The sequence below is a fragment of the Anopheles gambiae genome, chromosome 2 (genome assembly GCF_943734735.2).
Source record: "Anopheles gambiae chromosome 2, idAnoGambNW_F1_1, whole genome shotgun sequence".
Taxonomy (NCBI): domain Eukaryota; kingdom Metazoa; phylum Arthropoda; class Insecta; order Diptera; family Culicidae; genus Anopheles; species Anopheles gambiae.
In genome coordinates this window covers 86179645-86191935 of record NC_064601.1, presented here as the reverse complement: position 1 = coordinate 86191935, position 12291 = coordinate 86179645, and the positions used below count along the sequence as shown (strand labels likewise).

At 45.7% G+C, this 12291-nt stretch overlaps 2 protein-coding genes across 2 annotated transcripts; both read left to right on the top strand.

Moving 5' to 3' along the window:
* Positions 1-39: 39 nt before the first annotated feature.
* On the top strand, positions 40-2003 carry LOC3289999 (uncharacterized). The gene is made up of 2 exons (XM_061649482.1): positions 40-229; positions 343-2003. Exon 2 carries the CDS (start codon positions 393-395, stop codon positions 1605-1607), a length of 1215 nt encoding a protein of 404 aa, XP_061505466.1. The 5' UTR covers positions 40-229; positions 343-392; the 3' UTR covers positions 1608-2003.
* A 160-nt stretch (positions 2004-2163) lies between these two features.
* Positions 2164-8103, top strand: LOC1276250 (protein prune homolog 2). Its single transcript, XM_061649481.1, has 4 exons — positions 2164-3137; positions 3616-5235; positions 5313-5423; positions 5488-8103. The coding sequence occupies exons 1-4, from the start codon at positions 3133-3135 to the stop codon at positions 5600-5602; spliced, it is 1851 nt and encodes a 616-aa protein (XP_061505465.1). The 5' UTR covers positions 2164-3132; the 3' UTR covers positions 5603-8103.
* The last annotated feature ends 4188 nt before the right edge of the window (positions 8104-12291 follow it).

Below are 12291 nucleotides of genomic sequence, written 5' to 3'. Positions count from 1 at the left end.
AACCCTTAAAAACGTGTATTTTTTGCACATTCAGGCACTTCCCGCGTTTTACCTCGGAATGTGGTGTTACGTGTAAACATACACTAAGCCACGGTGCCGCGCGGCTACCCTGTCAGGCAGCACTGGTGTTGTTTTGCTGTGGATTCGCTTTTCAAGTGCAAAAACACAAAGCAAACGTAGGAGGGCATGGGTGCTGGACAGAAGTCACACAAGTCGCAGAACTGCTGAGGTAAGTCCTTTTTATCCTCGAAATGGTCCCGAACTGTGAATGCGGAAATGTTGCACGAAACGTATTTGTTGCTCAGCAGTACGAATAAAAACTTGGTTTGTTTCTTTTGGCAGTGCCGATCGCAGGGTTCCGGATTAAGATGCGTTTTGTTTAGCGCGGGAACATGCATTCGAACTGCAGGATGAGTCCGTTTCATGGGCGACCACCGTACGACCGGTCGGACAGTGTACCGTACGAAAGACAGCAGCACCATCGGCCGATGCGACCAAACGAACCACCGTCATGTAACCGGGTGCCGGATACGACTGTTCCTTCCGCACCGGGGACGCCCGAAACCATGTGCTACAACGGCGCGACAACGTTTCGTGCCAATCCGCCGGCGGACGGGAGTTTGTTGAGTTTATTAACGTCCAATGAACAGCCGGCAGGAAGCTACTTCACACCACCACCACCACCTCCACTGGCAGCTTCCATTTCTCCATCGGTGGGACCACCTGCCCCCATACAGCAGCCCCTTCCACACGACCCGTCCGAGCAGGTGGTAGTGAAAGATGGTTGCATTTTCTACATCCGCTACGTCGACGAACCAGAGGTACCGGTACCGGCAGAGGACGTACCGGTTGTGCGAAGCAACGGCGAAGAGTTCTCCGAAAGTCTGCCTTCGATCGCGAACGAGCTGTCCATGCTGCTGGACGATAGTGCTGCGCTTGCCGACGGCGGGCACCCTTCGTTGGCGGACGAACACAGCGCAGAAGTGACGGCTCGCGACTGGATCAACTATGACGAGCTGCCGTTGCTGAATCAGCAAAAGCTACAACAGCCAGTCCCGATCGCCGATCATGTTACCAGACGCTCCAGCGGCACCGCTCGGGTGGAGACCGAACGCTGCAAAGATTGCCATAAGCCGGCGAGGGCGAGCGAGAGCCGAATGACGCACGGTGATGTTTGCTGGTGCAGTGCCACCCCTGGTATGATGTCACCGTTGGAAGCGAACTTGTCGTTTTGCTCCCCGGAACCGCCAACGCCAACGAACGCCGCTACCATGGTGCCTGATTTTAGTTACTACTGTGTGGAGTGTGAAAAATTTTTCCCCACGAACGAATGTCTCCAGGAGCACATGGAGCTGAATCATCGGTTGATCGACGAATCGTTGCCGGTAGTGACGTCAATACCGCGGGCGGCGTACGCTGCGCCGGAAGTGGCCGGTGCGAGCGCCGGATACGCTTGGCCCTGCCTGTCGGTCGTCGATTCTAGCAACCAGTGTGCGAAGATGCCCTTTTTCTGTGATTTGTGTAGCATATCGTTCAACCAGGCGGATAGTTACTACCTGCACAATTACAGCGTTCACGCAGGACTTCACAGTTCGCATTATAGATGAGTGTAGGAGAAGGCTGCCGTGGCTGCCCGATCACCGGACCGGTTCGGTTAGGTTAGGTAGTGAGTTCGTTACCGATGATGAATTCAGTACGTGTACAGATGCGTGTGGAGCCTTATCGATTGGAGATTAGCAGCGGCCGAGTTGATTATGGTTTTCCAACAATGAGGAGAAGAGTGTCTTTTAGACAAGGTGATTGATTTCTTTGAATAGAACCAATTGCATAGCCAATGAATATGTCCAAAGGAATAGTCGGATTGTGAGGTTAGTTGTACTATTTTTTTGTTTTTGTTTGGATTGATGTTCATGAAATGAATTCAGTTGAGATTCCATTAATGCTGGTTGATATTTTCTGTTGAAGAGATGTATTTTCTTAATAAACAAATAAGAAATAGCAAAGCTGTAGAATTGAATTGCTTTTTTATGATTTTAGGAAATTATGATCATTTTGATTGTTTAGAATATCCGATAAAATAGGAGAATAGCCGATGTTCGAGGGAGTGATGATTATTTTATAAATTTAACACCGAAGAACCTGCTATTGAATCTTAAAATTGAACTTAAAAAAAAACAACTAGTTACAGTTTTATTATAACATTCAATTAAACCTACTTAATCCTTTTAAACCAACTGTAATATCCGCTTCAAACCTTAACAATAAGAAAACTTCAATTGATAAGAGCTATGATAAAATCCGAAACAGAAAAACAAATTTAAAAAATCGTTCCCCAAAACCGTTGCCCGTTCTGGCAACACTGCCAGCGCGAAGCGCACTTTGTTTTGCTTCCGTTTTGACAGGTCGAGGGAGAAGCAGCGAAGAATAGGAAAAGAAATTCCTCAACAGAACAAAAGTCCTCCCCACACACAATCAAAGATGCAAGTGCACTCCGTTCGTCCCGCATTCCCTCGCATGTTACGCCGTGCAGCAGCGCGATGTGTAATCAATTAAGAATCAGTTGTCCGCACAAAGAGAGACGGCCGTGAGTAAGCTTTCGGGGCCAATCGATGTCGGCGACGGCAGCGTAAGCAGCGTGTGGTGCGACAGGTCAATAATGATTCATCGCTGTGCGCTAGCAGCAACGCACCACAGTGTTGTTGTGGTGGTGGTGTTGACGGTGCTGGAAAACGGTGCATTTTCAGGGCTTTCCATCGGTGGTGCTGATTAAGCGGTGGCTGCAGTACAACTCGCTCCAACTTGAAGAAAGTGGAAAAGATTCGAAAATCTATACCGCGTACGGCTCAGTGTACGCGCAATTGAGCCAGAAGGACACCAGCCAGCCAGCCAACCACAAGAGACCATTTCTCGCTGGGTGTCGCGGTGAGACGACGGTGTGTGCGTGTGTGGGCATCGTGTAGTGTGACGTCTGTGTGAGTGCGTACGTGCGTATGTGTGGGCTGATCCTTTGAAGTGTTTCTTGTTATTGTCCCCGTGGGTTGTGACGGTAGCACCCCCGGATCGTCCTTTCTTATTGCCGTACGCAAACACTTCTCTTATTGATACGTAGGAGGACACGGACGGACTGTGTCGATGAGGTGAGTCCACTCGCTGGTGGTGAGGTGTTGGAAAAAAATTAGGTTCATTTTTTCCCTGACCAGAAGCGCTGCTGTGGCTCTGTTGTTAGTGTTCGATTTTCCGCCCTACGTTGGGAAATCAAAAGCCCCAACCGTGCGTGTGTCGAAAGAGGGAACATAATCGCGTCACAAATTATCGACATGAATATGTAGAAGTTGTGTCGATGGTTTTTGGTGCTTAGAATGAATATTGCAGCCAAAACACTTCTGTGTCCAATTAAATTTCGTATTGGAAGTGTTTGCACATATTGCAATTCTGGAGAGAGTAATTGGAATTCTTATTGGAATTGTAATTGGAATGTTAAACATTCCCGTACTGTCTTTCATTGCAATTCCATCACGTAACGGCACAACATTCCTGACCTTCCCCATTCTAAACCGTTCTCCCTTTTTTCTCTCTCTCTCTCTCTTTCTCTTCCACATGTTTCCCATTTATCAGTGAAAGCTTGGAAGATAGTCCACTGTCGGACAATAGGATGGACATATCGGAGAACACGACCTCGCACGGCTCGTCGCCTCCACTGCCGGTGGAAGGGTCGCCGGACTACTCTCCAGTGCACGACTCGGGCGGTGTGTCGGTGGGGCAGCAACCGCTGCTGTCCCACTGTCCCTCCGATACGGCACTTGGCAACGGCGTAGAACGTTCGCACGATGCTACGAGCGCAACGACTGGCGCCACGACGGAATCGATAGCAATACACAAGCTGACGATAAACAGTGCGCCGGCGGTCGTATCCCCGCGGCTCACGACGACCATCACGGCCGGTCTCACGCCCGTCAGCAGCCATCCGCTGATGATGTCACCGACGGGCAGCGAATCGGACGTGTCGGAGTTTCTGGCCGAAGCGCCGCAGCAGCAGCAGCCGGCCGGCTGCCGCGAGGTGACACCCGTGCGCAACTACTACCACTACCCGGACGTGGTGCCGGCGAGCGAGCAGCCACTGCGGCTGGCCAGCCCGTACGCCAATCGGGGAGCGCGCACGGAAACGCGCGCGGCGAACGGATCGATAGCAGCCGACGAGAAGCGTTCTCACGTAGCCATGGTGACGCCAGCCAGGCGTGGTAAAAGTTCGCCAGCTAAGAGGCAGCCGGCAGCGGACGGCTCGAAAGGCAGAGCGACGGTACCGGCCGCCACCTCGACGCTTGACGTTATTAACAACGTCATCCACAGGGATGACGAAAGTGGAGGTGGTGGTGGTGGTGGAGGTGGATTGCCTGCCGTGCCGCGTCAACTAGGTACGGAGGACATGGGATCGGATTTCTTCAGCACCGACTCGGAAGGGGGCGAACCGTTCGATGAGGAAGATGTGTCGCTGTTTCATGCTTCCGTGACGCCGACCTTTCAGTCGGTGGCCCTGCACGCTTCGCCGCCCCAGTCCGATGGACCGTCGCCGACCGGTGGTGGGCAGCAGCGGAAGCAGAAACATCCTTCGAAATCGATCTCGCCCCGGTTGCACCAGCGCCGCAAAGTTCCACTGCCGAGCGATCTGCTCGTGGACGACGTCAGCTCGATGGAGGACACGCTGTCGAACCAGAGCGTGGACGAGCTACAGCAGAACCTGGTGTCGCTGAGTCCCTCGTCCTCGATTTTGGATGACAATGGCTTCAACGTCGATATCGATGAGGATTTCCTCGACCTGCCGGGCACACCGAAAGCGACGGGATCGTCGGCGGACGCGGGCCACGATGCCGTGCTGGGCCGGTCTTCCACCCTGCCCCAGTATTCGGCCCGCGAGGAAGCGCGCGACATACGGAACTGGCAGAAGATCACGCTGCCGGATGGGAAAACGCGCGAGATCGATATGAAGGTGATCGAACCGTACAAGTGTGTGCTGTCGCACGGTGGCTACCTGCAGTCCGGTGGCCACAACGCGATCGTGGTGTTCAGTGCGTGCCATCTGCCGGATCGATCGCGGGCGGACTACCACTACGTGATGAACAACTTGTTCCTGTACGTGGTGAAAACGCTCGAGCAGCTGGTCACCGAGGACTACGTGCTGGTGTATCTGCACGGTGGCTCGAGCCGTGGCAACGTTCCTCCCTTTCCGTGGTTGAAAAAGTAAGAAAACAAGAATTACGCTTCAAAATAGATATTAAAGACTAACATGTTTTCCTTTCGCTCTCTCTTCCCGCTAGATGTTATCAGTTGCTGGATCGTAGACTGAGAAAAAGCTTGCGCAATCTTTACATGGTGCATCCGACGTTTTGGCTAAAGAGCGTCGTCTGGATGGCGCGGCCGTTCATAAGGTGAGTTAGCGGTCAGCGTTCTCTCTGTAGATGCAGTTAACACAGGTTGTCTTTCTAATTTTAGTTCTAAATTCTGGCGAAAACTCGTGTACGTGACTTCGCTCGAGGAGCTGTACAAGCTTGTGCCGGTGGAGAAGGCAGCCGTTCCGGATAAGGTGAAGAACTACAACGCTCGGTAAAGTAATTCACTACTCAGTACGCGATTCATAATGGTGTTAGGGAAGACGGGGTGCAATATTTTTCCTCAATCGTTTGTACGTTGATTTGTCATGTTTTTTTCCCTATTTAATGATGAAGGGCCTATCCTTGCATTCTTGTGTTTGTGTATGTGTGTGTTTGTGTTTGTGTCTCGGAGGACGCAGAAGTACTGATCTCCTTATGTGTTTGTCTCTTGTGTGTTCGAAAAGATTTCGATTCCAACGGTAATGGGAAGGGAAAGAAGGTAGCAATGAAGAAACATGCAAAAGCGAACGTAAGCATCCCTGTGCGGCGTGTCTGCAAAGACTTTGCACTGTAATCGATGAAAACAAGCAATGATATCTTTAAGAAGTAGATGAAATCGACATATAATATGAGCAAGAGGTAGCAAGCTAGTGCGAAATCTGCGTAGAACGTAGCGGTAGTTATCGCAATGCACTTCTCATCTCAGCCCAGCTGGCCGCTAGTGCCATGGGCGTCACTATCAATCAAACGAAATGGTAGAATAGAATTCGAAAGAACGGGATCCGGTGCAATTTGGTGCCGCTCGTTGTTTTCTTTTGTCCTTTCGGGTAGATAAATACGACACTACTGAAACGAAGCGAAACGTTGGTTCCAGGAACCCCGTTGCTAGTTAAATCGTGGCTGGAGAGATGAATCGGTGGAGAGAATTAGTATTGAGAGTAGAATTGTGAACGCATATCGAACTGCCTAAAGAATGGGATACATAATCTGATCTCGGTTAGTGTGTGTGTAGTGAAGGCTTTTTGGAAGATAGATTGTGCAAAGTCCTAAGCCACGCGTAGCTCGGTCGACTGTTGCCGTGTGCGAACTGAAGAACCGATGAGATTAGTTTGCGGAAATGAAAAATCTAGCCACACTGGGACTCGAATTAGGTTTACGAATATAATGATTCTTAGATTACACCGAGTAAGCTTGTTTGATTCAATTTTTCAAAGCTTTGTTTCGTGATAAAGAGTACTATCCATCTAAGACAAACTCGCAAATACAAGGAATACAATATGACACATTACCAAAAAAGAAAGAACAAAACAAAATCGAATTTCCCTAAACGGGAAGGAACTGCCTGATTGTATTAGCAACGTAGGAGCTGATATCTTTCTCCATATTGGCGAAGCGCACTGACACGTGTTATCGGGGCGAAGCCTGGCACGAGCACGAGTGCACGATGAAAGAGAAATACTGATAATAACTATTTTTTGTAAGAACACAACATAAAGCAATGCAGAAACAATAATGTTAAAACAAGAATACCGGACGCCAGGGAAATCAATCATTCCGGCAAAACAGAACAAAAACTATGTACCAGAGCTGGGACATAAACTTGTTGACGCTGTTATAAAAGTATGTGTTTTGTAAGTATCTAATTTTGTACGAGAAAGATTTCCGACACGCGCGTCAGTAATGATTTCAGCTGTGTTAGCTTATTAAACCAGAAACAACAATTGAAACTAATACAGCGGATAATCCGTCGAACAGATAGAATATCATTTCCATAAGAAATATTAGAGATGTATGGAATATTTTCCTAAAGATTAAAAAAAAAACAAACAGTATAACCCAGACTGCTGGAAGAGGGCGAACAGGTTGGAAAAGTTGTTGTTAAATTGTTAAACAAAAGACCAATATTTAGACCTTTGCGTCAGAGACCGAAGCTAATTGGAAATGTATGGTTTGGCTAAATGGCAATGGTTTGTTTGTGTGTGTGTGTGCAAAAACGCACTTGAAATTATCCGGTATCTATAAACTCCAGTACAAAACAAAACGATACGACTACTTAAGCCAGCCACACCCTGTATTGCAAAAACCAATACTCATACCAATCTTCTTCGCAAAGCAAAATGGGAATCCTGGTTTGTATACCAGCGCAGTATGCAAAAATTTTCCGTTAGTCCGGTATACGGGTTAGGCGAATCATGCGAGTTGTAGCTATATAGAACGATGAAAAGCAGCATTTACATTTATTCTAAATGTGCGTGTATTGTGAAAAGTAGTGAAACATTTGGGAAACCAAAACGATGTTGTAAGCAAAAGCATGATGTTAGGAGGTAAATTTGTGTTGATCTACTGTTCTTCTGTGAGAGAAATGTTTTGGCCAGTAATTAGTTTCGGTTCTATTTAACTTTCCGTTGTACTCTTTCTGTGCAAATAGTTACTTTGTGCACAGCTTGTTTGTTTATGTTAGTCTAATTGGTGCTGAATCGATCTTTATTTTTACGGCACCATTGGAAATGTACAGCTCATTGAATTTGTTTCGATAATGTAACGAGTTTCAAGCATACATACGCAAACCTTTGTTTGGTTTGTTTGGATTTTATCGATTGAACTTTGCTTTGCGTGAAGTTTAATAAGAAGCCACCGATCACAGTTTACCTCCTAATGCATGGTACGATCTCAATGGGAGCAAGACTATGTATTGAATCGTGAAAATAAACCTCCATAATTGTAGTGTTCACGCAGACTTATCGACCGTGTATTTTATTTATCTTCGGTGCGTTAGCTGTTCGTTTACTTAATATAAGCGACCCATTGGGTCGTTAATCCGAAAGACTTCTGTGTTATAATTTATATTAATCTATTCTTAAATTGCATGTATAATCCATGTTTGATTGTCTCAATATTTAATGTTTGTTTTGTTGATTAGGAAAAATAACTAAAAGCAAGAGCTAACTAAACGACTAAGATTAACATTTTCTATTAAATTTGCATCTGCATGATGTGAAGAGTCATCATGCAGATGCAAATTATATACGATCTTTAATTTCTGTGGTTGTGGGTTGGAGTTATCTGTGTATTTGTTATCATTTGTTATACTAATGATGATTTTGATGATTTTTTTTTTATTTTTATTCGAAAGATATAGTAGGCGACCGCTAACTGGATATGTTTTAACTGGAGTGCTTTTTAACTGGAGGTTCTCTAACTGGAGTGATTCTCAGTTAAAGAACATTTAAACGTCAAAACATGAACCATCCGGAATCTCATGAAGAGAAATTTGTCGCAAATGTGCATTTCATACACAAATTTAGGGTCTTTTGCCTACGTTTGCTATTAATTTATGGCATCACACGAATTATTATACTTTATATGAACATAAATGAAAAAAAGTTTGGTATGTTTATTCCAGTCCACGCCAATCAAAACAATCAATACATAGAAACGTCAATCCAGTTAACGAACATCGTTGGAGCTTGTTTACCTCTCCACTTAGTAGTCATCTTCTTCTTCTTCTACTTGGCGTAACGTCCTACGCGGACATGCCGGCCTATACACACAGGCTTTCGAGACTTTATTCATTACCACACAGCCGGATAGGATAGTCAAATCCTTACTACGAACGGACGGTCCCATTCTAGGCTTGAACCCATGACGGCACGTTATTGAGTCGTTCGAGTTGACGACTGTACCACGGGACCGCCCCCAGCGGTCATCTACTGTATTGATGATTGAAATAGTATATCTGTCACTTTGAAAATAGAATAACCAGTAGACTATGTTTCTCGTGAATGGTTGTCCATGTTTCAACACAATGCTATTCTTGCTATTAACATTGATAGTAAATGACATTGTTTTTACATTACTATTTTTTAATATACCCAAAATTGCAAAGTCTATTATTTTTGTTTCTTAAAACAACAGCACGGTGTGAACGGACAGTGTCCTTTACTTCAATCAGATGGACAGCTGTTGATTATTTAGAATAATCAGATATCCCAGCTGAAGTTAGGGGACGTTAGAATTTCGTTCCACTGATGGGTCATTGTAAATAAATCTACTGCTCGTACAGAATCTGGTCAGCAAATAGAAGGGATTGAAGAAAACTTCACTCTTCCTTAGATTATGCAAATTATGCATCCGAATATGTATAAAGTAAGTCTCAGGGGAACGGGTCAGCAACGGTCAGTTTTGTGTCCGTTGGTTATGCTGAAGATGATTATACCGTTGGTTATGCTGAAGAGATGAGAAGTCCTGTGTAAGGATATCCATGAGAAGTATTGTTATCCATTATGTTGCTGTTGATGATTAACTCCATATTGACGTTTAAAGTTTAAAGAGAATGCTTTAATTTAAAAAAAAAACATATAATAGGTAACCGCTATCTTTGCATTTCTGCCCAAACCGTATTTTGTTTCACTCCATTAATGCATCCCATAAAAGGTGCATTTTATTAGCACCCATAGAGAGGCTGCTTTCCTTACTTCATCTCTATTAAAAGTAATCCTCGATCGGCGATCTCTAGCGCTTTGCGCTCGGAATGAGCGAACGCTTACCAAGCGATGGTGGTACTCTTACTATCCATTAAAGATTGATTACGGCGCGAAAGCGTGGCGCACAGCAGGGTTCGATGGGGACGCTTTGATAAATGAAGAATTTCAACCCGACGAGATGCCCCTGCCGCTCTTCCGCCAGCAGAAGGTAAACAGAAGGGTGAATCCTCACCCGTTTTTCGGTGTTCAAAGAGGTGCGGTGGAGGTTTCGCTTATCCGCACCGATTAAATAAGCGATGCGATGTGATATGCCGGTACGCGCAAATTGATTTTTATGGTGCGTTTCGAATTTTAACAGCGCAGAACTAATTTTACGACCGATTGAAGCTCCGATCGTACACCGTACCACCCCCCGTACGATGGCACGCATTACAAAGTATTGTACGATCTCTCGGGAGTTGGGTCCTGGGACCAGTCGGAGATGCAATCATGCTCACGGGGGAGGTCTTCTTATCTCTAATGAAAGATAATTTTACGGTCCAAGCATTCGTATGCACATTCGCATGAGCATCTCACTAGGAAAAAGGGGATAGGGCAATATTTGATTGGCTAGATGAAGTCGAGGAGGATTTGTTTCGTTTTTTTGCCTGCAAGGTGCAACGATTTGGCTAATAGTAACAGATAAACGTTAAGCAATACGGCAAAGCCGTCCCTACTGAATAAAAAAAAAACAGATAAACGTCTTCTGGAAGCTATTTTGTGGTGTTTTCTATACTTTGTTTTTCTCGCAACATGGAAAATCCATTCCGTTGTCCAACATTCTGCACAACTTCACGTAAAACGTTTTGCCATAAACACGATTAATAATTTCCTTAAGGCGATCTTCAAAGAGCTGAAGATGCTTGTTGCACGCCCTTGAATGACAGTTCATAACAGGAACATGAGCGGGGACCACTGCTACACAACAGCAGCATATGGAAGGAAAATTACGCACGCCTCGGTTCGTATGAGATTGGCCGCACAGAATGTAATTATCTCTTAATTGCAGACTTTTCATCGAGCGCTTCTCAATCAAGCCCAATGTAGGATATTTTTTGCGTCGCGTTTCTCTCAACAGGATGGCAAAAATAATCAAAATTTAATTACACTTCATTGTTGTATAATGTTGATGCACTTTTAATTTATTAGCGTTGGCAGAACTTGAAGAAACAGTTAAATTTTTATTAACAATTTGATATTTGAATTCGAAGACGCTCTAATGTCTATTCAGTCTAAAGAGTCTAATAAAAATACGATCACCTTTCAACAGCATATTTTACTGTTATGGTTGTTAATGGTTGTTTGCATTAAAATAGAACGATTGATCGTTATAGTGTCAAGAGTTTTGGCGTGTAAGTAGTGGCGAGTTTGGTATCTCACATCCCTCTGCCGTGTCCTCGCGACGGACGGGACGAGCAAGATGCAGCTGGGCCGTTGGTACCATTCTTGTTCGTACCGTTTCGCCACTGTCAGCAAATGGTTGGACATTGATAAATTGGACGCTCGTTTGTGGTGGACCCCATGACGGCGCAGTTCACCATGTTGTTGGGCGATCATTTTTGCGATCGATGCCACGGTGCCGGGATGTGCGTGCACGCGGATGATGCTGATGTGCGCGCGCGCACACACCAAGCTTTACGGTATGATGGTTCTCACGCGCTCACAGCACGACGACGAATCATCATCGCAAGTCGCGAGTGGTGTGCATCGGGATTGTGCTGGGCGCGATTACGCTGCCTTCCTGCCCATATGATCGATGCGCGCTGCCAGCAGTGCGCCGATGCGACGCGCAGAAATGATGGGACGGTTTTTATCCGATGCAATATCGTCATCCAGCTTCAGGTGGCACAGGAAGGGGGCGGTGCACTCAGGCAGGCTGTCTTTGCCTTCAAATCATCGATAATTGTTGTTTACAGCCGTCCACAATTCATCCGGAGGCAGAAATGACACAACCAGCCGAATGTGTGTTGTCTTGTGGACAGCTTCGAATGCGTGTAGAATGAAAAGGAATGAAAAGGTGACGATGAGGTTAACTGCAAATTGAATTGCACTCGCTGTTTGCGTGTGCAGAGGAATGCATCAAGCGAGGTGTGTGCGGGGAGGTGTGCTATGGGGGAATGCATCTTTTAGAGGCAGTGTTACACAGGATAAGAATTTTGTTGTTCTCAAGTGAGGTTCGTGGACGGATTAGCGAGGAAAAGGTTAGTTTTTAAAAGGGTTTTGTTTAAAAAAGTGGCAAATGAGTCCAGGGAAATTGTGATTGTGATAAATATGGTCCTGTCACGACATTGTTCAGGTTAAATTATAGTATGGACTATTTCAAATAGTTCCGTCGATATTTATCAATTCTTGCGTTTCATGTTAAAAGTATTAGATCAATTTCGTTCAAGTTTTTATTAATA